The 26,398-nt window shown below is 47.1% G+C and overlaps 1 protein-coding gene across 1 annotated transcript in view; it reads right to left on the bottom strand.

Annotated features, from left to right (window-relative positions):
- MYO7B (myosin VIIB) overlaps positions 1–24,581 on the bottom strand; it is a 99,708-nt gene extending 75,127 nt beyond the window's left edge. Inside the window, exons 1-6 of the mRNA XM_066280514.1 lie at positions 24,433–24,581; positions 17,033–17,074; positions 6,426–6,539; positions 5,437–5,589; positions 3,895–4,079; positions 376–497 (exon numbers count right to left, since the gene is read on the bottom strand). Of these exons, the coding sequence (XP_066136611.1) occupies positions 376–497; positions 3,895–4,079; positions 5,437–5,589; positions 6,426–6,539; positions 17,033–17,050 (592 nt within the window). The 5' untranslated portion in view covers positions 17,051–17,074; positions 24,433–24,581. The remainder of the gene's footprint in view (positions 1–375; positions 498–3,894; positions 4,080–5,436; positions 5,590–6,425; positions 6,540–17,032; positions 17,075–24,432) is intronic.
- Positions 24,582–26,398: the final 1,817 nt, after the last annotated feature.

Genomic DNA, 26,398 nt, shown 5'->3' with positions numbered 1-26,398 from the left:
TTCTCCCCTAAATAAACCTTCTCCAGTCCTAACTCCAGCTGGCAACTGCTTCCGGGAGGACCCAACTGACATACTTGGCATTTCCCAAGTTGATTTTACCTAGGACCCCTTTTAAAATTAATACTTGTTATGACCCTGTAGAAAACCCACTCAGTATAAGCTTGTAAGGTCATCAGTCTTTCCCCTTCCTGCTTACCGGGAGGCTCCACACTACCACCCATCCCCATTCTTGTCTTTCATGTCCTGAGGAATCCTGAAAAGTGGCTGAAAGTGTGTGTCTCTCCTGTCCTTCCCTAGGGCCACCTTCAGGTGGGAATGTTTCAGCCCACAGGAAGGGCCTGGGGAGGAGGATTTGTCCCAAGGGTGACTGCTCACCTTCCAGAATGGGGTTGGCCTCCAGGACCTGCTGCTCAATCCAGGAATGCTGGCCACTGACGGTTGCCAAGAACTGCAGGATGAGCTTGGTGGTCTCTGTCTTCCCTGCTCCAGACTCGCCGCTATAAAGACAGCATGCTGGGAATGAGTTAACGGAAAAAACTGGGGGGTCCTGGCTGGTTGGCTCAGTGGTAGAGTGTTGGCTCTGCATGTGGAAGTCCCGGGTTCAATTCCTGGTCAGGGCACACAGGAGAAGCGCCCATCTGCTTCTCCACTCTTCCCCCTCTCCTTTCTCTCTGTCTCTCTATTCCTCTCCCACAGCCAAGGCTCTATTGGAGCAAAGTTGGCCCAGGCACTGAAGATGGCTCCATGGCCTCTGCCTCAGATGTTAGAATGGCTCTGGTTGCAATGGAGCAATGGCCCAGATGGGCAGAGCATTACCCCCTGGTGGGCTTGCCAGATGGATCTTGGTTGAGCGCATACAGGAGTTTGTCTCTCTGCCTCCCCGCTTCTCACTTCAGAAAAAAAACAAAAATAAAAACAAAAAACAACAACTGGGTTTTCAGGGCCTCTCAGCTCTCCTGCAAATCTTCCACAGGTCTCCTTTCTGGGGCAGTCAGAACAGAGGTGCTGGCTCCCCGTGCAGAACTCCCATTACACTTGGCTGGAGTCTCCTACAATTTCAGACTGTATTTTGTAGTAATTGGTGTTTCTGTCTTTCAGTTATGCTCAGCAGTGAGCCCTGGAGGGCAGGGTCTGTTTGGTTCATTCCAGGGTTACAGGTACAGTGCTCAGTAATAATAGATGAGTGAGAAAGACCCCAGGACACAACACCTTGTTGTGACATGCTCTCTCTGTGAGCAGTGAGTTCCCCTTGGCTGGAAGGAAATGACACTGGTTTTTTGAGAAGCAATTTGGAACAGGTATCAAAAACTTCAGAGGTATCCTGATTTAGCCCAAGAAAATAATCCTAAAATCAGAAAAAAAGCTTTCTCCACACAGCTTGCTGCTAGTAAAAGCATTATTTATCACTGCATTTGTGGAAAATCAGAAGTAACCTAAATGGGGGAAATTAGTTATGAATTATCTCGTCAGAGAACATGATGCAACTATTGAAATCAAGTCTACCCAGAGCTTGCAGCAATAAGGTCAATGCTATGTGAGTTATATCATTAGTTAAGTGACAGGTGTTGGTCCTGTTCAGTATCATTTTAACCCAGTAAATAGGCAAAATCTTTTCTTCTAAAAAATATCTAGCCATTTTTTTTCTGAGAATAGTTTTTTCTGAGCTATTTTAAAATTTCCATAGTGAACACAATATTAATTTCATGGTGATGAGATACGAAAACTAGTTTCTAAAAATGACTTAGGACATTTTAATTAAGTTAGAAAATATATTTGTGTCTGGCACATAAGCACACACTCAAATTTTCAGTGGTTAATATGACTATGATTATTAGTAAGATTTAAATGTTACTTTTGTGTAAATTATTCTTTGTTACTGAAACGGTCAAGCTTGACAGATGAAGACAGAAGGGTGCCATGTCTTGCTGATGAGAGCACAGCCCACAAAGGGGCAGTGCTGTTCGCCAAGGCCAGATGCAGACCTCCAGGCCCTACCCAGCTCTGCGCAGTCAAAAAGCTGCATTTTCCCAAGCTCCTCAGGGGGCTCCTGTAACTTACAGTTGGCAAAATTAATGAACTCTCACAATCCCATTTGCAGCCTCTACTCCTTGCCAATTTTGTTTCCCCTCTTGTACTATTTTGAAGCAAATCCCAGATGAAATATTGTTTCATCTGAAGATATTGATTTTTTAAAAAAGTTTTGGTCAAAAAGTCCACATGTGCTGTGCCAGTAAAGTCAGCCAGATCATCCAGTTTCTGCTGAGTCCCAGACCTAGTGAGTGCCTGCTGCAGGCACAAGTAGGGGCAGAGAGCTGAGGTGGCCTGCTCAGGGCCCTGTGGGTGTGTAGGAAGTGGAAGCAGGAGGAGAAGGCATTTTGACTCCCAGTAATCTGTTCATGCAAAGGACAAAAGACCAATGTGCTCTACCCTCTTCCCATTGCTGTCTTGGAGGTGAGAAGCAGGCCCATAAGCCTCTGGACTAGGTACTGCAGGCCTCTGGCAGCACGGCTCCTGCCAGTCAAGGGTGGTGGGGGCAGACAGCCAGAGCCTGAGAGAGGTCAGAGCATTGGCAACTCATCACAGTAATCTCGTTCATTCAAAGTGGAAGTCACCTCCAACCTCTCTGTCTTTTTTTTCTAGCGTCCTGGGTTGGAATTCTATACTGAATAGCTGTGTGTCCCTGGGAAAGAATCTCAACCTCTCTGGTTATAGGTTTTTCCACCATTAGAAAGGGAATGAACGGGAATAAGAATGTCTGTTCAGAGGGTGGCTGAGCACATGACACATGATGACCTGTAGGACTTCATTCCAGGTTGTTCCAATAGCTCTTCAGACAGGCCATGACTGGTCTGCCCGTCCACCTACAGCAATGGCCCCAGCCACTCTCTTTTTTCTTTCCCTGCAGTGCTTTTCTTCAAAGCTTTTATTACCTGCAGGGAAAATGTGCTTATTTACCTTCTGCCTGTCTGTGTCCCTACTATAAGAGGTAAACTCCTTGAGGCAGAAATTGTAACCTCTTTCATTTGCTGGGGTCTCTCCATGTCAGAATGGTGTGAGTGAATAAATGAATGGCTACAAGAGCACCAAGTAATGTGCCCCAGAGCCAAACCTCCGACTTCCTATTCCTTTCACATTCCTTTTTCTGCTCCTTTCTCCTCATATCAGACGGGTCTGCAGAAAGCAAACGGTCAAGTCAGGCGACCACTCTGAAGCAGGGTCAGGTCCTGGACCGGAAGAGTACACATCCTTCTGGACCCCAGTGACCTGAAAGCTACCCGCTGGGGCCACGGCTGCCCTATCCTCACCTGAGGCTGACTTTGAGAAATTATTTTTCTTTTGAGTGAGACCTCACTTGTTTGACCACAGCACCCCCAAGTGCCTATGCTGGGTTCCATTTCTAAACAAGCCATCCCACCCTTCCTTGTCTCAGGAAATGGTCACTGAAGTGGGTTCGTCTATGGTAGAAGAGCAAATTCTGAAAGAAGGAAGTCTTGGAAGGACTTTTTGTTTCTTTCAATTTGGAAAAAGAATTTTCCAACCACACTCAGGAGGACTATGGGTAGGGGAAGGTATCTGTCCTTCCAGTCCTGGCCCTTAGTCCATGTGGTTTTAGCAGGAATAGGGGTATTGGGTAATGGTTTCCAAAATAAAAATGGTGCATGTGTGTGTCAGAAGGAGAGGACTGCTAAAGGTACAGGGGCAGCAGGGGTCAGATGCCTGAGAGCTCGTGTGCTATTGGGGAGAGTGTTTCCCATTGAATGGAAACTCTTAAATCACAGTCTGGTCTGTGAAAGAGGTTTAGAGAGAGGAGGTGCTCCCTCTTTTACAAGATGCTCAGAAGGGGTGCCTGGCCCAGCTGCCCCCACCCCAGGAATGTGGAGAGTCTGCCCGCACCTGATAACACAGCACTGGTCCCTCTTGTTCCTCTTCATGTTGAAGTAGCAGTTGTTGGCGACAGCAAAGACATGTGGAGACAGCTCACCCGCGTGGTGGTCGTAGTACAGATGTACCTGCTCCCGGGTGTAGAGGGGCAGCACTTGGAATGGGTTCACGGCCACAAGGATGGAGCCTGTGTATGTCTGTGGAAGGGAGCAGGAGATCAGCGCCCTCCACTCCGAGGGCCGTTGCTGCTCGGACCTGACCTTGGCCTTGGAGCAGCTAACTCCAGTGGGGAAGGGGGTCTGATTCTGACCAAAAGACAGGACACTCCACTGCTCAGATCCTTCCTCTAAAAAGGTGTGGGTGTTCCCCATGAGTGACAACTCCAAGGTGGGGGTACATTCACAGGGATGTTAGATGAGGTGTCGTTGTGGACATTTCCGTTTTATTGGGTTTTTTAGAGGGAGCTCAATAGAAATGGGTTGGATGTGTGAAGTCATGTTCACCTGTCTGCCACAGAGCCTCTGTGAGGCTGGTCAACAATTTCAGCCCTCACTGATCCCTCCTGGGACCCCAGTTCAGGACCACTTGCTCATGTGCAACCACCACTATCCCTGCCTACCCTTCTGGGGGTGGGACAGGGGCAGCCATCGCTACAAGTCACATGACCATCCCCATCTTAGTCTTAATTTTAGGAAAGGAGAAGGTAAGCTTTCTCACTGCAAGGACTGTGACAACCAGACAAAAAAAGGCAAGCCAACTGCTGTTATCCTACCTAGGAGCTCTGATGCATATCTGATGTCAGGAGGGACTCAGAGGGCCCTGTGCACCCTCCCCACAGGGCCACCTTCTTCTCTTCTCTCAGCCCTCCCTCTTGTCATGGCCCCTGATCACTCTCCCACACTTAAAAAGAGCTGGTCAGAGCCAGTTAAGCAACCTCTCCCTGTGACGGGCCCAGGAATGGAATGATTTCCCCAAGCCGTCCACTTACGGCAGGGTGGTGTCAGCTTAGGAACACTACTTGACTTGGAAGAGTCTGTACAGAAACAGGGTTGGGAGCCTTCGGGCTGGGGTGAACTTACCCTCTACTGCCATATTTGGGAAAAGAACTCACATTAATTTACATGGGCCACTTCACAGGAGGGCAGAAGATGACCTGGTCACCTGGTGACCCTGTCTATGACACATGCTTAGGAAGGAGCCTTGCAGAAGTGCCCATCCCCATGTCCTCTGGTCCACTTGGCCATCAGAGCAAGCCTTCTATTCAGGGAAGAACAGCACTAATTGAGCACCTACGGTGTGCCAGGCACTGTGCTAGCATGCTACACACTAACTTTCTGTGCCCTCAAAAACATCACTCTCTTTCAAATTAGGAAGCAGAGATGGAGAAAGGTTCAGCACCTTGCCCACACCACACAGGAAGGGCATGGGGAGTGGAAAGTGAACCAGGTGTGCCTGGCTATACAACCTCAGCACATGATGCTCTTCTCCAGCTGGGAGGCCAGTAAGCATGGACCAAACCTCATGTGGGGAGCCCCACATGGACGTGGGACTCACATAGATCTTGTGCTGTTGGTAACGGATCAGAAGGTTGTGCACCATGCCTGCCTCATTCAGGTCCCCCAGGAGGATCATGTCGTCTACACCCTCAGCCGAGTTGGGGTGCATGGGGCTGAGGGTACCAAGGTCCTCTGCTCGGATCCGGTGTTCCTGGAATGAATGGCACAGACTCCCCTCAGAGGCAACCTCTTCATGGGCCAACCCACTGTGCCTCTCTTCAAGTTCTCATTGGGCAGCTGACCTAGTGACCCATTTCTGGCCAGGGTCAGTCTGTAGTTAAGGGACACCTGATGGTATAGCATGGGGTCAGTCTACCACTGGAGTCAGCACATGCCTAGAGGCTAGGGTTAATGAATTTCGGACCAGGGTTAGAGAAGCTTGTAGCCAGAAGTTATGTTTGACTGTGATTGGGATCAAGGGCAGATTCCTGCTGGGACCCTTACAGATTGTTGGCATAAAAAAGTATGCAAGTAAACGTGTTGCTCTTTTTTTTTTTTATCAACTGCATAACATCATTTTGCAAATAGAGATGTTTTTGTTAATATTCTACCAGCCTCCATGATATGGGCTCACAGGCCACAGTCTAGAACTTCATCTTTGAGAGCCAAGCTCCCACATGCCCCACTCTGTGGAGGACCGCAGGGAATAGCAGAAGAGGAACTGAGCCTCTTATGTCTCCAGCTCACCGTCCTTTACTTTGCAAGCCAGTTTCCTGCCCCCTCCTCCCTGTCACAGCCCCTGACCCACTTCATCCTTCCTGATCACCTAACGGTCCTCATGGAAATCCATCTGCCAACCCAGAAACAGTCTCCAAGGCAGACAGGCAATGCTCACTGTGACAGAACTCCCTGCAGGCCATTGGCCACCTAGGCCCTCACTTGGATTTTGGGACTCTTGGTGTTGGAGGGCAACACCAGAGAATAAGAGGGGGCTCACAGTGCTGGGGTGGGGGCACGGGCCCAGATCCCTGAGAAGGCCACACTGACCTTGCCCTCGTCATCTTCCACCAAGATCTGGCCGGGCTTTATTTCTCTGACGATACCCCCAATGGCAATGCTTGTGTTGTTGGCTGAGGAGGGATTCAGCCACACGTGGTCACCCTAGAAGGCAGAGAGAGAACTACTGTGGGGTCCCTGTTCCACTTTCCCCTTCCTGCTCAAGCCTTACCTTTCCTGGGGACTGTTCCTTCCAAATAAGAGCTCCTAAGGCAATTGGGAATTTTCTCCCCACATCTTCTTATTTTCCTTTTTTTTCCCCCTCCCTACCCCTCCTGGTCTCTCTAGCCAGGATTGTAATGGAAAGTGGGAGTGGGCGTATCCTTGGCCTAGCTTGGTAATAAGAAATAGACAAGACATATTTGCAGGAAGCAGTCTCTCTGTGAGGTGGAAAAAAAAGAGGCTTTGCCCTGGGGCTACCCAGTTGTACCCACACCCAGTGGCTGGGGAGAAGTGAAGATGAGTTTTCCTAGCCTGCAACATGGCATTGACCCACACACACTTCCTGATACTCCCCCAAAAAGCTCATCCTATGCAAGGAAGAGTAATCCAAAAAGGACCAGCCTAAGTCTACACATAAAGGAACTGAATGAAATATGAAAGGAAGAACAGAGCAGATGAATACAAACAAGCAAACAAGACTGCCACAGAACATTGGAAAGTTGTGACCACGTATTTCATTGTGATTTCCAAAATCTTATTGAAATACCCACCAAAGAATGAGGCGTTGAGACAGCCAAAAGAAGGAGACTTTAACTGGAAGAGCTCAAGAGAGAGATGGAGGAAAAGAAACACAAGTCAATTGTGACAGCAAAATTGGGAACAACAACAGGGGAATGGAATAGCACTATTAAAAACATGGTAAACACCACAAAAGAGCCTGACCAGGCGGTGGTGGCACAGTGGATAGAGCGTCAGACTGGGATGTGGAAAACCCAGGTTCGAGACCCCGAGGTCACAGGGTTGAGCGTGGGCTCATCTGGTTTGAGCAAAGCTCACCAGCTTGGACCCAAGGTTGCTGGCTTGAGCAAGGGGTTACTCGGTCTGCCGAAGGCCCACGGTCAAGGCACATGTAAGAAAGCAATCAATGAACAACTAAGGTGTCGCAACTAAAAACTGATGATTGATACTTCTCATCTCTCTCTGTTCCTGTCTGTCTGTCCCTATCTATCCCTCTCTCTGTCTCTGTCAAAAATAAATTTAAAAAAAACACCACAAAAGATAGAGTAAACAACAATATAAATGGAGCCACTTGAAAATGGAACTGGAGTTGACCTCCCAGAGAAGCTGCCTTGTGCATTTTTTTTTGACAGAGACAGAGAGAGAGAGAGAGAGTCAGAGAGAGGGACAGACAGATAGGAAGGGAGAGAGATGAGAAGCATCAGTTCTTTGTTGTGTCTCCTTAGTTGTTCACTGATTGCTTTCTCATATGTGCCTTAACTGAGGGGGCTACAGCAGAAAGAGTGACCCCTTGCCCAAGCCAGCAACCTTGGACTTCAAGACAGGAACCTTTGGGCTCAAGCCAGCGACCATGGGGTCATGTCTATGATTCCACGCTCAAACCAGTGACCCCACGCCCAAGCTGGTGAGCCCATGCTCAAGCCGGTGACCTCGGAGATTCAAACCTAGGTCCTTTGCATTCTAGTCCGACACACTATCAACTGCGCCACTGCCTTGTCAGGCTGCCTTGTGCATCTTACTCCTCAAACTTTTGGAATGTTATAACAGGGCAAAGCAACCTTGGGAAGGGACCTAGAACAACCTTGTGATCCAAAGAACTGTTTGCAAAGATAACAGAAAAGCAGATATTATGACTACTGGACTGAAAATTAAACACATTGTTTAGCATTAGCATCACTATGCTAGCTCATCCTCACCAATAGAAATGCCTTCCCTCTATTGATGTCATTGTTCCCCTTCCCTTCTCATAAGTACCCATGGCTTTGGTCTTGTAATCAGAAAACTGTCTGGGCTCCTGCCTGAATCTGTGCTTCAGGAATAGCTGTTCTTATTGATCTCAATAGCAGTCGTTTCCTCTCACTTTGGCCTTTTATTTTTAGGTGAACAACAGGAAAGAGAAAAGTGAGCAAAATGATATAGAAATTTTAAAAAGGATTAAGCTTAGGAAGAATAGAGACAGGCAAAAATATAAATAATTATAGTGCCTAAAGAAAATAAACTAAAAAAAATAAAGTTATCATTTAAGACAACTTTCCAGAAATTAAAAAGGCTTGAGGCCTGACCTGTGGTGGCACAGTGGATAAAGCATCAACCTGGAAATGCTGAGGTTGCCGGTTTGAAACCCTGGGCTTGCCTGGTCAAGGCACATATGGGAGTTGATGCTTCCTGCTCCTCCCCCTTCTCTCTCTCTGTTTCTCTCTCTCTCTCCCTCTCTCTCTCCTTTCTAAAATGAATAAATAAAATAAAAATAAAAATAAAAAATAGAAAAATAGAAAAAAGTGAATGAATAAAAAAAAAAAAAAGAAGGCTTGAATCTACAGATTGAAAACACACCAGGTACCAATGACAAAGACAAACCAGCTGTAGGACATATCCTAATGAAGGTTATTGGATTTCAGAAATAAGTAAATAATTTCAGGGGAGAAGGAGACAAAAATATTCAGTTCACTTGTCAGAAGAAAATTTATGTCAAATTCAAATCCTATATGAGGGCCAAAAAACTGCTACAAAGATCTCAGCAAAAAGAGCAATCACCCCATTAGTATGGCTATTGTCAAAAGAAAACAACAACAACAAGTATTGATGAGGATTTGAAGAAATTGAAAACTGAGTGGTGGGAATGTAAGCTGGTGTAGTCACTGAGGAACACAGTCTGAAGGCTCCTCAAATAATTAAAAATAGAACTGCTTTATGATCCAGTCATTCCACTTCTGGGATTTATTCAAAGGAATTTAAAGCAGGGCCTCAAATCAATATTTGTACAGCCATTATTTGCAATAGCCAATAAGTGCGAGCAACCCAAATCTTGTCCATTGATGATGGACAAATAAAGCAAATGTAGTATGTATATACATATAGCGGAACATTATGCAACCTTGAAAAAGAAGGCATTCCTGTCACAAGCTTCAGTGTGGTGTATCTCAAAGACATTATGCTAAACAAAATAAGCCAGTAGCAAAAGAAAAACAAAATGCTGTATGAGCCTGACCAGGCAGTGGTGCAGTAGATAGAGTATCAGACTGGTATGTAGAGGACCCAGGTTTGAAACCCTGAGGTGGCCAACTTGAGCACAGGATCATATAGATTGAGTGTGGACTCGCCAGCTTGAGTGTGGGGATGCTGGCTTGAGCGTGGGATCACAGACAAGACATTAGCTTGAGTCCAAGGTCGCTGGCTTGAGCAAGGGGTCACTTGCTTTGCTGTAGCCCCTCAGTCAAGGCACATATGAGAAAGCAATCAATGAACAACTAAGGAGACTAAGGAGCCACAAGGAAGAATTTATGCTTCTCACCTCTCTCCCTTTCTGTCCATCTGTCCCTCTCTCTGTCTCTTTCTCTCTGTCTTTGTCACACACACACAAAAATGCTGTATGATTCTATGCATATGAAGCATCTAAAGCAGTCAAAGACATAGACACAAAAAGTAGATAGGGCTGAAGGAGGCATGTTCAATGGGTATAGAGGTTCAGTGTTGCAAGATAAAGGAGTTCTCAGATCTGCTGCAGAACAATGTGAATATATAAGGTCAACCGGAAAGTTCTGTCCGTTTTGGAATAAAACAAAATACAAATTTTTCTTACCATCAATAAACTTTATTAAATAATATAATTGCGATTATTATTAATGATTTCTTGCCAGCGTGAGGGCAATTTGTATATCCCATTTTTGAAAAATGTTTTATCTTTTGATGCGAAAAATTGAACCAGTGCTTGTTTGATATCTTCTTCATTTTTGAATTTTTTGCCCTGCAAAAAATTTTGTGAGGACAAAACAAGAGATAGTCAGAGGGTGCTAAGTCCGGGGAATATGGTGGATGTGACAGACATGCTTCTGTAGCATTTCTTCCTTGTTGAAATTCGTAAAAATTACAGTGGCGTAAATGAACTTTATCAGTAGCCATGGGTACACTATCGCTTCCCACATAAGATTAACATGAATCAACTTTGTTTTAGTTAATTTGCTACGTCAGTATGTATACATTAAGTGATAAAAATAGAGAGGCACACATGGGCCAAATAAACATGCTTACATGTCGAAACTTGTGATAGAAACGAACAGAACTTTCCAGTAGACCTTATATTTAACACTACTGAACCTTATGCTTAAAATGTTGAAGTTATTAAATTTGATATGATGTGTTTATTGTTTTACCACAATAAAAGAAAAAAGAACTCTAATAATTTTTCCCCAAAATTGTCATTCCAGTATAAAGGTGACAAACATTTTTGAAGATACAGTATTATTCCCGTAAGTTTTCTGGAAAAAGCAAATAGGGGTAAACTTAAGTGTGCAGTATAAAGGCTCAAAATTAGATCCACATCAACACACATGATCAGGAAGTTTTTTAAAAACTTGGGACAGAAAGAAGAGCTTAAAAGCTTTCAGGGAAAAAAATAAGTGTTATACAAAAGTTCACAAATTAGAATGGTGTCAGATTTCTCAACAACAATGTCAGAAGCCAACGTGGGATAAACATCTTAAAAATTCTCAGAGAAAATTATATCCAGAATGGAACCTTATGTCCAATTGACTTCAAATTCAAATGAACAAGCTTTTAGAGATGCAAGTTGTTACAAACATTTACCTCCAACATACCCTTTCCTCAAGAAGTGATTAGTGCAAAGGGGAAGAGAAAGGACGTTCAGGGTGGTGGTGAAGTATATTCCAAACTGGCAGGTGTGTTTCAGAAATAGAAGATAGGCTAGATATTGCAGGTCAGCAACTCTGGGAGAGGAAAATGATTGAACTCCCTATGAATCAGAACATTTTGAAAGGCAATGGACAAATCTGGGAGAAAGTTGGGGGTTAAAACTGTGATAAATATGTAGAAAACTAAACAAATAAGGTAAAGGGTGTTTACAAAGTCTAGCGATGGAAAGCACAAGCGCAGAGAATGCCGCATGGCTTAATTCAGAGTTACATTTACTTAGCTAAAGCAAGTAAACGTTGCATACAAATCAGATCATAGCTAGGATTTAGCAAGTTCATGAGAGGTGGAGAGTATATATATATGAGTGCAGGGGTGGGGGTTATGGAAGAGGAGCTAAGGCCTTTCTTGCATAGTGGGAACTCAGTAAGAGGTGATGCCTGAAACCAAAAACTCAAGTAGCACTATATAGCATGTCCTTTAGTGACCTAGAGGGACAGATCAAAGAATCAACCTGAAATATTGATGGAGCCCCTGTGTGGAAGAGGAAGTGGGGCTCTATTCTTTCAAGTGGTTGCCTACCCAACTTTATAAAAACAAAAGCTAAATTAAAGAGAACAGCAAGAGACCATTGCTACAGAATTCAAGAGACCAGCATGTGCAACATGCTCTGCTCAGTGAACTAAGTAAATGACGTGAGGACTTCTGAGTGCCAGGGGAAGCTTTCTTAAGCAGGATGAAATTCCAGTGTGAATGGTTGTTGTGTGCAGCAGAAACAGCTGGCAAGTCACCAAAGCAAGAAGATTAAAAGTCAAAGACCTGGTCTATTGGCCCAGCAGTAGAGCGTTGACTGGCATGTGTATGTCCTGGGTCCGATTCCTGGTCAGGGCACACAGGAGAAATGACCATCTGCTTGTCCACCTCTCCGCCTCTCCCCTCTCCCTTCTCTCCTCTCTCTTCTCTCTTCTCTCTTTTCTGTCTTTCTCTCTCTCTCTCTTGCTCTCACTCTCGCTCTTCTCCTCCTGCAACCATGGCTTGGTTGGAGCAAGTTGGACCCAGGCACTGAGGATAGATCCATGGCCTCACCTCAGGAGCTAAAATAGCTTGTTTGCTGAGCAACAGAGTAATGGCCCCAGATGGGCAGAATATCGCCTCATAGGGGGCTTGCTGGGTGGATCCTGGTCAGGGTGCCAGCGAGAGTGTGTCTCTCTGCCTCTCTGCTTCTCACTTAAGAAAAAGAAGATTAAAAATCAAAGATGTGAGGCCTGACCTGTGGTGGCGCAGTGGATAAAGCGTCTACCTGGAATGCTGAGGTCACCAGTTTGAAACCCTAGGCTTACTTGGGTCAAGGCACATATGGGAGTTGATGCTTGCTGCTCCTCCCCTGGCCCTCTCTCTCTTCTCTCTAAAATGAATAAATAAAATAATATAAAAAGTCAAAGATGTGAAGGTCATCTCACAGCAACACCGATGTGAGTAAACCAAAGATGGGAAAGAGAGAACCCTTCTGATCCAGACTGAATGATGAGGCATCAGTCTGATGAGAGCTGCAAGAATAAATAAGAGTTGAGACACAGTTTTTGTTCACTCCATTGGGCCAAAGCTCTGCTAGGAAACAATAGGAAATCAAGCAGGAGAAAATAGAGCATTTTCATGAACTCTGTCGGCCAAAAAAGATGACTGTGCAGAAGCCGCCAAATCAAGAAAAGGGTGGATGGGAAGATATCCCACAGGAGATCTCAGCTGTAAAGAAAGTGAACATCTATGTTGAGATTCAAGAAATAGAGGCTGAGTTCCAGAAGTCAGAAAGCTCTACGCAGCTTTCATCACTCCCTGATGAGAGGCGCCAGACAACCAGATGCTGCCAGTTCTGTAGAAAGAGCTCTGCAGATTGGAAGGTGGTGGTCCTCCAATCAACCTCAGACAGAAGTCACTATGAGGAAATCCAAAGACCTGATGTCATGAACAGGTCAGACCTGTTCCTCAGATGCTTTTCCTCTACCCATCTTCAGAGACGTGCAGGCTCTTTCAGCCCACTTGCTAACACTGGCCCTGTGCCTCAGTACCATGTGCCCACTGGCCCTGCCTTTCTCTTTCTGCAGTAGAGGAGATGAGCCTGGAGATGGCTCTGTGCCTGCAGATGGGCCATGGAGGCACCTCCATCAGTAGGCCTCTGGGCTAAGCCCTCCCTCCCACAGGTCTGTCAGCAAACCCAGAGAAGCCTGGCCATTCCACAGGGACAGACAGCATGGTTACTGCTGGTGCCCAGGGCCCCATTCTTCCCAGGAATGCTCCCCTCAGTACCTGGTCATTAGACCTCCCACCCCTACCTCCACCTGTTAAGGCATGTTTTGACGGAGGCTAGAAATAAAGGATTTACTGTCAAAGTTCAACAAGTGTTTGTGGTTTCATGCATTGGATTGGGGACCAATCTAACAGAAAGACACTCTGAGTTTCAAAATACGTCCATCTGGTCTTTTTCATGGAAGGCCTTCAGTCCCTCTACACACAGGTATAAAAACATTCATAGTTCTCATTTGGAAGGAAAACAAGATTTCATAAAGTGACTAAAAGCCAGACAGACGGTCTATTTGATAGATGGTGAAACGGAGGTCCAGAAAACAGAGAGTCACAACTAAGGTTGCTCAGCACACAAATGACAAAGCTTCCCTGTAATTGTGAAGTGTGAAGATCAATTTTCTCCAATTCAAATTCTGTTTTAATTATACAGAAAAGTTCACAGGCCCAGGGGCTAAGGGACCCACTGCTAATTGCTTTAAAAAATAGAGACTCTTTCATGATGTAGTGATTTGACATGTTTTAATGTGCTTATTAATAGAGATTAGAGTAAAGATTAAAGCCTGTTATGGATTGAAATTGTAGCAGCCCAAAATTGATGTATTGAATACTTAACCCCCGATACAACCATATTGGACATAGGTTCTTTAAGGAGATAATTAAAGTTAAATGAGGTCAAAAGAGTAGGGGCCTTAACCCAGGAGGATTGGTGTCCATACAAGAAGAGGAGGAGAAAGGAGAGGTCGCCCTCTCGGTGAGCATAGAAGGAAGGCCATGTGATGAAACAGTGAAAGGTGGCTGTCTGCCAGCCAGGTAGAGAGGTCTCACCAGACACCAGCTCTGACGGTGCCTGAGCTTGGACCTCCAGCTTCCAGAATTGTGAAAAATGGGTTTCTGGCCCTGGCCGGTTGGCTCAGCGGTAGAGCGGCAGCCTGGCGTGCGGGGGACCCAGGTTCGATTCCCGGCCAGGGCACATAGGAGAAGCGCCCATTTGCTTCTCCCCCTCCTCCTTCCTCTCTGTCTCTCTCTTCCCCTCCCACAGCCAAGGCTCCATTGGAGCAAAGATGGCCCGGGCACTGGGGATGGCTCCTTGGCCTCTGCCCCAGGCGCTAGAGTGGCTCTGGTCGTGGCAGAGTGACGCCCTGGAGGGGCAGAGCATCGCACCCCGGTGGGCAGAGCTTCACCCCTGGTGGGCATGCGGGGTGGATCCCGGTCGGGCGCATGCGGGAGTCTGTCTGACTGTCTCTCCCCGTTTCCAGCTTCAGAAAAATACAAAAAAAAAAAAAAAATGGGTTTCTGTTGTTTAAGCCCTCCATTCTGTGGTATTCTGTGATGGCCATCTGAGCAGATGAATAAATAGAAAACCCCTTTAAGTCAGACAGACCTGTGTACTAATTCTTACTCTATGTTCTATGAGCTGTCTGGCCTTGGGCAAGTCGCTTAACCTTTCTGAGCTTCAGTTTCCTCATCTGTTGAACGAAGTTTCACATGGCCAGTGTAAAGATGGCATGTAACACGGGTAAGGAGCCCAGATGGTGCTAACCACAGAGCAGACCCAGATGGAGAACATGCCCATAATAAGCTCAGCATGATTCTACCCTCTATTTAGCAATCATTTGGGTCCTCTGAAGGAGTCGCTGATGTATAAACCCATCACCCTCCTCTCAAGGAATTTGCAATCTTAGAAGATAGAACAGGACATAATTGCAAAGTGATATGTTTGCAAAAGGCATCTTTCTATATTCTGCTTGAAATTAGTTCCCAGGGAGACCCTTGGGGGCTAATGCATTGCTGTGTAAAATAAGGTTGGCTTTGCCTTCACACCTCTTCATGCCTCAAAGTGGTGCCAGATTCTATATTTGTGATTGAGTTACAGAAACTCTTACAACCTGATTCTGTAGACCACATGTGTTTTCTCTCTAGCGGCTAGCCTGAAACAGCCTCTATTCTGTAATGGAAAGAAACAAGCCTTGGCCACTCATTCTGTGAGTCAGATGCTTTGAGGGTTCAGTCGCAGGAACCCTGAGGCACATGCTTTAGTGCTGCTGCCCTCTCTCAGCAGTGTGGATCCCATGGCCGGGAGACAATGGCCACTTTGTGGTTTTGCATTTGGGAGAATATTTGGAGCATTTTCTTTTTTCTTTTTCTTTTTTTTTTTAATTCATTTTTAGAGAGGAGAGAGAGAGGGAGAGGAAGAGACAGAGAGGGAGAGAGAGAGGAGGGGGGAGGAGCTGGAAGCATCAACTCCCATATGTGCCTTGACCAGGCAAGCCCAGGGTTTTGAACCGGCGACCTCAGCATTTCCAGGTTGACGCTTTATCCACTGCGTCACCACAGGTCAGGCCTTGGAGCATTTTCTTATTGAAGGAAATGTTTAACTCATGTTCTTCAACTAATTCCCAACCCCCTTTATTCAAATTCCTCTGACCAGGGAATAGAATGAGAAATAGCTAACTTGTTTACCAATCCTCCAGCCCCCTTTGTCCGGTCATCTGGTTGTTTCTGACCATTCCTCAACCCCCTTACCTAGTTAATGATATCCCCATCTCTCCCTTCCACCTTGGTGTGGCCATTTAAACTAGCCAATCAAGAAAGAATAAGACTGTATGGTTAACACTCCAGCCAATGGAGCAAGACCCAGCATCCTAGGGCCTGCGTTAGGAATAAAAACAGAATTTTCTGTTTGCCTGTGCACTTGCTGGCTGGCTTTCCATAGCGGCAGCATGCCCTTCTGCAGAAGTTATTAAAATTGCCTTGCCGATGTATTTTGTCTTCACGAGTCTTGCTTAATTCCATATTAACATTATCAAAGAGGACACTGTAGCATGTTCTGGCTTTACTGGGTTTTGGCTAGAGTTCTGGAGGGCGAGGAAGAATGCCTGGGCTGCTTTGATGGCTCTACTCTGGGCTCCCCCTGCCCCCTGAGCTTCTTGGTCATGCAGACACTACCCAGGTTGCCTGGAGGCAGGTCCACCCACCCCTACCCTAGGGTAGGGTTGTGTCAACTCAACAGTAAATGCAAAGCTCCTATTCTCCCTTCTCATATAGACTGTCTCCTGGCCACTGGGACAGAGCAGACACACAACAAATGCTCTTTGAGTTGTGAGGGAAAACTATGCAGAGCCCCACTTGGTGCTCTGGCCCAGCATTCATTCCCTCCTTCTCTGGGATAGCTCCCTACAACTGTGCAGGTTGAGGACAATGAGAAATGCCTTTGTTAACACACTTTAAATCTGAATACTAGTGAGGGATATCTGAGCACCTGTGCCCCAGCCCCCCGCTGAGGCCCAGAAACTGGCTACAGTGGTTTTCTTTAGATCATATAACCTGTCTTGTTTTTCAAACTCTATCTCTCTGGTTTTTCCTTGTAGGGTCTCATTGCCTTTTTTCTTCATTCCTTGGGACTGGTTTGATGCAGCCTCTTGGACCTGCCACAACAAACCATCCCTAGATGAGACAGATGCAATTCTTACCAGCTTAAAGAATGACATCTTGAGACAGCAGCTCCTTGAAGCCTGTGTGCAGAGAGAAAATAGACAGTCAGCCCTTGTGGCCCTGAAGGAGCCCTGGAGGGCTCCATGAACTCTCTAGCATGCCCAAGTCCTAGACCTGGGCCTGACTCCAGACATGATTCTTGAATAAACGAGTAAGTTGCTGTTCCTTCCAAATGTAAGCAGATGCTTTCTCAGCTTCTTTCATCCTATCTCACTTTTACTGGGTTCTAAACATACTTAAGACACTGTCTTTATCAGAATTGCATATTTTTTCTGGCTCAATATCTGTGAAAACTTGTCATCACCATACACAACAGGAAGTGCTGAGGTAAGCAGCCATCATACTTTATCTAAACCTCTCAGCTCCCCAGAATACAAGTGCTTCCCTGTGGGGCTTGGCAAAGGCAGGTGGCTGACTTAGTGAGCAGCATCACTGGGAACTCAACCTGGATCTGTCTTTTTGCACAAAAGAACCTATCCCCTGCACCTGGTGGCCTTCTGCACTGGAGCAGGCCTGAGAAGCTGCAAGCAGGCAGGGGCTGGAGGTCACAGTCCTGGCCAAGAGGAGGGGTCCTGTGCTGACCTGAAGCCCTGTTGCCTTGCCCTCCTCACACTGAGTGGCTGGGACTCTGATGGTTTCTCAGCATGCTCCCTGCATATAGCGCAGACCTACGTCCAGGAGCAGCTGTTCCCTCCTTTCATCTGGGCCCTCAGCCCCCTGTTTCTCCCCAGTTTATCAACCCTCATCCTAGCTTCATTTCCATTGCAACCAGTGATTTTATAAATGTCCATAAGTGGAACACAAAGTGTTACATAACTACCCATCAACAAAATAAATACAAAAGTAAAGCACGATAAGCCACACACTGTGTGCACACCTCTGGTCCACCACCCTCTTGTGAACAGAGTCCCAGCCCTGAGTTTAACATGGCCAAGGGTGGGTCACACCCCCACCAAAAACATGGGCCATGGGGGTTTCATGGCCTGTACCTCCCCTGAGACTTTAGAAATGATCTTTAGGGAACCTCTTCTTTGGGCCTTGGTGAACTCTTTCTGCAAAAATAAAACAAACAAAACAAAACAAAAAATTCCTACTTCAAAGTTCCCTCCTAGCATTCACTCTGCAAAACACCTCCATATACATCACCGGAAAAGGGAAACCCCATCCAGCTTCAAGTTCTGCCCACTCCTGCCTTCCCCTATACATGTGAGCAGCCAAGGAGCTGCTCAGAGGAGGGGACCCCCTGATGGCCCCACACCCACTGTTGCAGCCCTGCCCTCTCTGACTTTCTCCACCAGGGCTTATGTTTTATCAATTACTGTGGTGGTTGAAACAAAACCACAAATTATCCAACACCCCTTCCTTCAAAAAAGATGGAGTCTTATTTTCCCACTTTGAGTGTGAACACAGTGAACCACTTCTAACAAATGTGATCAGGTGGAAGTGGTAACATATAGCTTATAAGACTTGTGTGTAAAAGGATCTGTGTCTCCCTCCCGCTCTCTCAAAGGTCACTTGGCCTAGGGAACCTTGCTGCCCCATCATGCGGACTAAGCAGCACTAACCAGGGCCCATGTAGTAAGGAACGGAGGTCTCGGTCAGCAGACAGTGATCCTGGAAGTAAATTATCTAGCTCTAGTCAAGGCTTCAGATGCCCTGGCTCCAGTCCACATCCTGACTGCCATCTTGTTAGGGTCTGAATTTTATCCCCGCAAACTCACATGTTGAAGTCCTAAGCCCCAGTACCTCAAAATGGGACTGCATTTGGATCCATGGCCTTGAAAGAGGAAATGAAGTTAAAATGAGGCTTTGAGGGTGGGTCCTCATCCAACATGATGGGCGTCATTGTAAGAAAAGGAAGAGATACCAGAGGTGTGCATGCATAGAGGGGTGACCATACGAGGACAAAGAAGCAAGAGGGTGGTCATTTGAGAGCCAAGAGGGAAGCCTCAATATAGAACAACCCTGCCATCACCTTAGTCTTGAATTTCCAGCTCCAGCACTGTGAGAACATAAATGTCTGTTTAAGCTGCCAAGTTGGTGATATTTTATAACGGCAGCATGAGCTAACTAATGCAGACCTCATGAGGATCCCTGGCTCAGAAATGCCCAGCTAAGCTGCTCATAGATTTCTGACCTTCAGAAACTGTGTGAGATAATATTTGTTATGCAGCAATAACTAACTACTGTATTTCCCCATGTATAAGATGCTCTCCGGCCCGGCGTGTAGAAGTCCCAGGTTCAATTTCTGGTCAGAGCACACAGGAGAGGTGTCCATCTGCTTTTCCACCCTTTCCCCTCTCCTTCCTCTCTGTCTCTCTCTTCCCCTTCTGCAGCCATGGTTCCATTGGAGCAAAGTTGGTCCAGGCGCTGAGGATGGCTCCATAGCCTCTGCCTCAGGTGCTAGAATGGCTCCAGTTGCAATGGAGCAACAGCCCAGATGGGCAGAGCATCACCCCCTGGTGGGCATGCCAGGTGGATCCCGGTCGGGTGCATGCAGGAGTCTGTCTGACTGCCTCTCCACTTCTAACTTCGGAAAAATACATTAAAAAAAAAAAAAAAAAAAGATGCTCCCATGTATAAGACGCACTTTAATTTTGAGGCCTGAAATTTTTGGGGAAAAAAAGTATTACATGAAGTTATTGAACTCAGGTTTTATTCATCATAAAATTTATACAACTCCTCATCACTGTCAAAACTCCCATCCATTAGCTTGTCCTCATCTGTGTCTAATGACGAATCACTGTCTTCAACAATGAGCACAAAAACAAGTGTGAAAAAGCGGGAAATGCAAGTAAAAAGATATACAACCACTATATAAGACATACCCAGTTTTTAGACCCCAGATTTTTCGGAAAAAAGTGCATCTTATACATGGGGAAATACGGTAATGCATCTCTCACATCTTCATCCATTCCTACTCTTCTGGCCTTTTCTTTCTGCACAGACATAAACTCAGGTCCTGTCTGTTCTTTGCCTCATGACACCTTCCAGCTGTTGCCCTCTTCTCTTTTTTTTCCTTTTTTAAAATTTATTTTTATTCAATAAGAGGAAGGGAGGCAGAGAGACAGACTCCCACATGTACCCCCACTTGGATCCACCCAGCAAGCCCACTAGGGGGCAATGTCTAGCCATCTGGGATGTTGCTCCATTGCTCATCAACTGAGCTCTTCTTAGCACCTTAGGCAGAGGCCATGGAGCCATCCTCAGTGCCCAGGGTCAACTAGCTCCAGTTGAGCCATGGCTGCAGGATGGGAAGAGAGAGAAGGAGAGAGAGAAATGAGATGGGGAGAGGTGGAGAGGCAGATGGTGCTTCTCTTATGTGCCTTGACTGGGAATTGAACCAGGAACATCCACACACTGGACCAATGCTCTACCACTGAGCCAATCGGTAAGGGCTCTTCTCTCTTGGTTTTGCTTCACAACTGAACTGCTTGAAGGATTTTCTCTGTCATGCGGCCTTCACTGTCTCACCTTTTATGCCCTCCCAGCCCTGGGTTCCACAAACATACCAACAAGCACGACACTGAGCCCTCCAGGGCCAATGTTGGACAGGTCCTGTAGCTCTACTCCTTCTTGCTTTCTCAAAACTCAGACTCTTAGCCATGCACCCTTTCCTGATCACATCCCCTTGGCTTCTGCAGGACTTCACCTCTTGCCTTCGCTTTGCTTCTGAGAGCACCTTCAATTTCCTCCTAGGGCTCTTCCCATTACCTTGATCTCTTGGTGTGGGAGAGATATGCTGATTGTTTTTTTCTGTCTGTTCCTTCCTCTGTTTCTTTTTGGGAAACTTCTCATCCATTTTTTTACAATGTACTTCTGATTGGGACCATGAATTATGGTCCCCCAGAGAAGACATAAGACCCAAGCAGGAGCCAATCACAGGTTTTCCCTGGGATATTCTGAATTGGAGCTGGGGGTTGGTTTATTTTTCTTCAGTCTTAAAGTTATAAAATCTGATTCAAGAACTGCCAGAGACTATGGTCCTATTTCCCTGAAAATAGCTTGTTTGAGAGAATAAAGTTGGCAGGAAGGGAGAGAAGAAGACAAAAGACAGAAATCCTCTCTCTGTTTTTTTGTATTTTGATTATTTGAGCTAAGCCATTTGGATTCTGCTACTGAAACCAAGGAATTTTTGCCTGACCCGGCAGTGGCACAGTGGATAGAACATTGGCCTGGGATGCTGAAGATCCAAGTTCAAATCCCCAAGGTCGTTGGCTTGAGCAGACTCACCAGCTTGAGTACAGGGTTGCTGGCTTGAGCATGGGATCATAGAAATGACTCCATGGAGCCCTGGCCGGTTGGCTCAGCGGTAGAGCGTCGGCCTAGCGTGCGGAGGACCCGGGTTCGATTCCCGGCCAGGGCACATAGGAGAAGCGCCCATTTGCTTCTCCACCCCTCCGCCGCGCCTTCTTCTCTGTCTCTCTCTTCCCCTCCCGCAGCCAAGGCTCCATTGGAGCAAAGATGGCCCGGGCGCTGGGGATGGCTCTGTGGCCTCTGCCCCAGGCGCTAGAGTGGCTCTGGTCGCAACATGGCGACACCCAGGAGGGTCGCAACATGGCGACGCCCAGGATGGGCAGAGCATCGCCCCCTGGTGGGCAGAGCGTTGCCCCCTGGTGGGCGTGCCGGGTGGATCCCGGTCGGGCGCATGCGGGAGTCTGTCTGACTGTCTCTCCCTGTTTCCAGCTTCAGAAAAAAAAAAAAAAAAAAAAAAGAAATGACTCCATGGTCCTTTGCTTGAGCCCAAAGGTTGCTAGCTTGAGTAAGGGATCACTGGCTCAGCTGGAATCCCTAGGTAAAGGCACTTATAAGAAGCAGTCAATGAACAACTAAAGTGCCACAACAAGTTGATGCTTCTCATCTCTCTCCCTGTCTGTTTGTTCCTCTCACACAAGGAGAAATAGACAATATGAGTAGGCCTATATTAGAGAAATTGAACCAATATTTTAAAAAACCTTTCAAAAAAAGAAAGCACCAGACCTAGATGGTTTCACCAATGATTTTTACCAAACATTTAAAGAAAAAATGATACCGATTCTTTACAATGTCTTCCAGGAAACAGACACACAGAAAACACTTTCTAACTCATTCTATGAGACAAGCATTATCCTAATACCAAAAAGACATTAAAAGAAAGGAAAAACTAGAGGCTCTATTCCCTCATTTCCACCCTTTAGTCTCCTATCATCCTTTAGTTGGGACAATAGAAGCTCCCCATGTGGACTTGCTTCTCTGATTTCTCCAAAATCTATCCATCATTCCACCAATGGCTCAGCATGAAAGTGGTGTCTGCAGGATGCCAGTCCCATGGAGACATGGGACTGGCAGCCCAGGAGGAACATGTCCTTGAGAGGTGCCCCCTGGCTCAGAGACACAGTGCTCCCGGGCCCTTCTTTTCTGCCCAGGGAAGCCTAGAGTAAGGATTTGAAGCCATAGTTCCCCATCCTGTCCTTCCTTAGTGAGCACAGGGCCTGGTTACCTCCATGCCAAAAACATTGCCACGTGTGACAATATCGAGCTGAGAGACCCTAAGCTCTTTCCTATGCATCTTTGTGCTGCTGCTGTCTTAGCCTGAAGCATCCCTGCTCCCCACCACTGTAGTCTTTCCCCCACAGCATCCTCTCTGCTGCTGTCCCTCCCTAACCTGTCTTGGCCCTTTTGATCTCCGCCTCTGGTTCCCGGATGCCTGCGAAGCCTGTGCCCCTGGGTACACTCTTCCCTTGAGCAGTCTCACTTCCTGCCTGCAGTGAAGAAGCATGATGCCAGGTGCCTGACTAATTAAGGAGCTAGACAAAAAGGTCTGACGTGGCACTCAAGTGGAAACTTGACTTCATTCCTGGCTTTTCTTGCACTGCAGACTACTCCACACCTTCCTCTAGCATGAATTTGTCAAATGCCTGTGCTCTGCCATGCCCTGGACGGGTGTAATAGAAACAGAGGGACAGAGAAATCTGGAGGATGTGCAGTCCATGCCCTCCAGGTGCTCATGGCCCAGGGCCGCTGAGCAAAACGTTTACCCTACTAATCTTAGTGTTTTCCTGAGGCGAACATCGTGTTCTTCTTCCTTAAGTGGCTTGCTGACTGAGCATGTGAGAGCAAGGATGTGGGTAAGACAGAAAAAGCACAGTTCTGTAAATACAACCAGGTAACAGGGAAGTGCTTGTCCCTCCAGTCACCTCTTCCCAGACCTGGACACCCTGGCATCTGCCCATGTTGAGGAAGCAGCAAGGCCCAAAACAGACACATAGGGAATATGTCTTCCTAAAAAAAGCCTCTGAGGGCCAGCTAGCAGGTGCCCAGTGAGTCCAAGAGATGGAGAAAGCCTGCTCTGGGCATGTATGGAGCTAAGCGTTCATTCAGGGGTGGGCTCCAGGCCTAGAGAGCCCCACACAGAGTTCTGGTTTTCTTCAAACCAAAATCCTGGACCGAGTTCACAGGTCTATAGGTAAGAACAAAAATTCAAGTCCAGAGGTACAGAGAGGAACCTGAGGGGGAAGCCTAGTTGTATGGAATAAACACGCCCAATTTAGGAAATTTGGGATGGGGCCCCACATCTACTGGGAGCCTGACCTTGGCCAGTGCAGGTGAGATAGCCATGGAATCCCACAGTGGTGGCCTTCCTTCAATCACCCTTTCTCCAACAACCAACAGGCCACCCAGAGGAGGGATTGAGACCAGATAGGCAGGGTCCTGTCTCACCCTGGGGACCAGGCCATCCAGAGGTGACTAACTTGATTATTCACAGTGGCCAGGGCAGGTGCCCACGTAACTCAGGGAAGCCTGGCTTTAGAGTGAGACCCCAACTCTGCTCCTTCCTGGTGTATCTTAGCTCCCAGGGTCCTCCCTCTCCGTATCCATGAACTAAAAGGCAGTGTCACCGTGGTGATTGAAAGTGTGTGCTAAGATAGCACACATGGCACAGCTGATGTCTGCCCGGTGCCCAGTCAGCAGCACCTGGGCTATCCTCACACCCCTTGACCCCACAGGGAGGCCCTCCTGCTCTGAAGAGGCTGCTGGGCTTGGGGCAGCCCTAGCCCCGGCCATCTCCCTCTGCTTGCAAGTCTGCCTTCCTGTAGCAGAGGGCCAGGACAACTTCTCCTTCCTCCTTGGCTGTTCAAGCTGGCCCTCAACCTGATGGACCAGACTTGGGGCTGGCATTTCTGGTTTCCAGGTTTTTAATCAGAATCTTCAGCCCTCTACTTCATAGGCCTGTCCCACTTCGTCTCCAGGTGAACTCTGCTGCACTTCCCCACATCTGTGACCCCCAATTTCCCACATGTCCTGCCACCTGCCTCCAAGAGGTGACCTACTCCTCCCATCCTCTCATCGAGTAGGCCAGTATATCCAACAGGCAGAGAAACCCCTGGCACTCCCTTACCTTGTCAAGGCTGAAGTCTGGCTGGCTCACTTCTGCTGCAGCCTAGGCACCCTGAGAGCAAAACAGGAGGCAGTGCCAGGGCTCAGGGTGGGGAGGAGAGTAAAGGAGAGCTGGAAGAGATGGAAGAGCCCAAGGAGGAAGTGGCTCAGCACTCTGGGCTCACGTAATTTATTACTGGACTTTGTCCTTGGTATCCAAGCACATATATCCACTCCCACAAGCTCCTGCAGCTCCAGCAAGCAGAGCCTCCCAGCACTCTGACCTTTGACCCTGGCCTCTTCAGCAGAGTCCACACAGGCCAACAGAATTTGTGCTCACAGACCTGTTGTTGGCCATCTGCAAAATCCCTGGGGACAATCAGCTGATCATTCAGGAAGCTCAGCATCTTCCCAGGCCCTATGGAGACTCCAAGGAGGCTGGCAAGGGGCAAATTAGCACCCTTGTCCTAATTTGAGGCCCACAAGCAAGAGACAACTAGGTTGTCAGGAAGCCTTAGAACTAGATTCTTAGCAGGGTCCCTGGGACAGAGAGGGCTGGCTTGGCTTGGGACCTAAAAGAAGGGGGAATTTTTGCTGTGAGGCAAATACAGGCCCTTCTGAAAGGAAGGGCATCAAGCCATGTGACTTGGGAGAGGCCACACTAGAGGGCACGAGTGGTCCCTGGAAGTGAGTAGGAAGGTGAAAGTTTAGAAGACACTGACTCTCTGCAGCCCTTTCTTTGGGTGAGAGAAGCCTCAGGGGTCCTCAATTGGCCAGTCAGTTCTCTTGCTCTCCCATTACATGAAAGGGACTTGGCAATTACAGGCAGAGGTGTAGCAACTAGCTATCGTTTTTAGATAGAGTTGAGGCCACAGCAGGGTGGTAATCCTGGTGTTGGGCCTGTTTGGGTGACAAAAACCAAGTGCTGATGGATGAGAGAGAAGAGCCACAGAGATGGAGGCAGTGGCTCTGGAGAGAGGCAGAGGGTGCGCTTGCTGGCTGACAGCTTACTGGGCTCCCTCTGCTATCTGTCGGGTGGGCTGAGGAAGAGTTCTGTGGAGCACCCAGTTTCCTTCTGCCAAATGCTCCCATGCTCAGATAGCTTGAAGGAGCTTCTTACAATTGACCAGTCAGTACAAAGGGAGTAAAACAATTGGAAGATGGTTTAGTAAAGGGTCATTTGGAGGTAGGCATGCTTTCGCCTGTCAGTGAGCCTCTTTCAGATCCCCACCAGGAGTGTTGTGCTCAGGTTCTGCCCTGCCTCCAACTAGCTTCCCACACTTTAAAATCGCATCCAGTTTCTGGGGCCAACACTTGCTTTGTGGGGGGACGGGTTCAGGTGGCATGTGTCTCCTTTGGTTTGCAAAGATAACATTTGACTCCCACAGGATGGATACTGCTGTTCTGGCAGTTTCAGAAACAGTGAACCCCTTACTGTGGAGTTTCAGGCACAAGACTGGGTGCTCTGTAACTCTCTGTCATTGCCCTTGTGCAAAAAAATTTTAATAAATAAATAAATAAATAAATAAATAAATACAGTGGGACAGAATATCTGTATAGAAAAAGAAAATGATTTAAAATACAGCTCTGTCCAGAGCCTGTCTTAAACAAAATATAAGGCCAGTAACCATGGCCACCAACACAGCCGCCTGGCCCATGCAGGTTCGCATTAGATTCGAACAGACGGTAATGAAACAATGGAGCCAAAAACTGGTGGGCTATTAGCTTTAACCTTAGCTAGCACCTGGTGGGCAAGAAATACACACAGTGGGGAAACACTTCCCTTTCCATTCAGGGCTCCCAAAGCCACAGATGTATTCGAGTTTACTAGAATCAAAGGTTTCTAGCTCACCAGCCTTATTCACCTCTGTTCCCATCTCCTTCTCTCTGCACAAACTCTGCACAAACTGGCTTCTCCCTCAGCATTCCACCATTTTGGCTGCTTCTTCTTGCTATGCTAATTTCAGGAACTGAGAGAGAGCAAGCTC

The sequence above is a fragment of the Saccopteryx bilineata genome, chromosome 5 (assembly GCF_036850765.1).
Source record: "Saccopteryx bilineata isolate mSacBil1 chromosome 5, mSacBil1_pri_phased_curated, whole genome shotgun sequence".
Classification (NCBI taxonomy): Eukaryota; Metazoa; Chordata; class Mammalia; order Chiroptera; family Emballonuridae; genus Saccopteryx; species Saccopteryx bilineata.
This window is presented reverse-complemented; position numbering and strand designations above follow the sequence as displayed.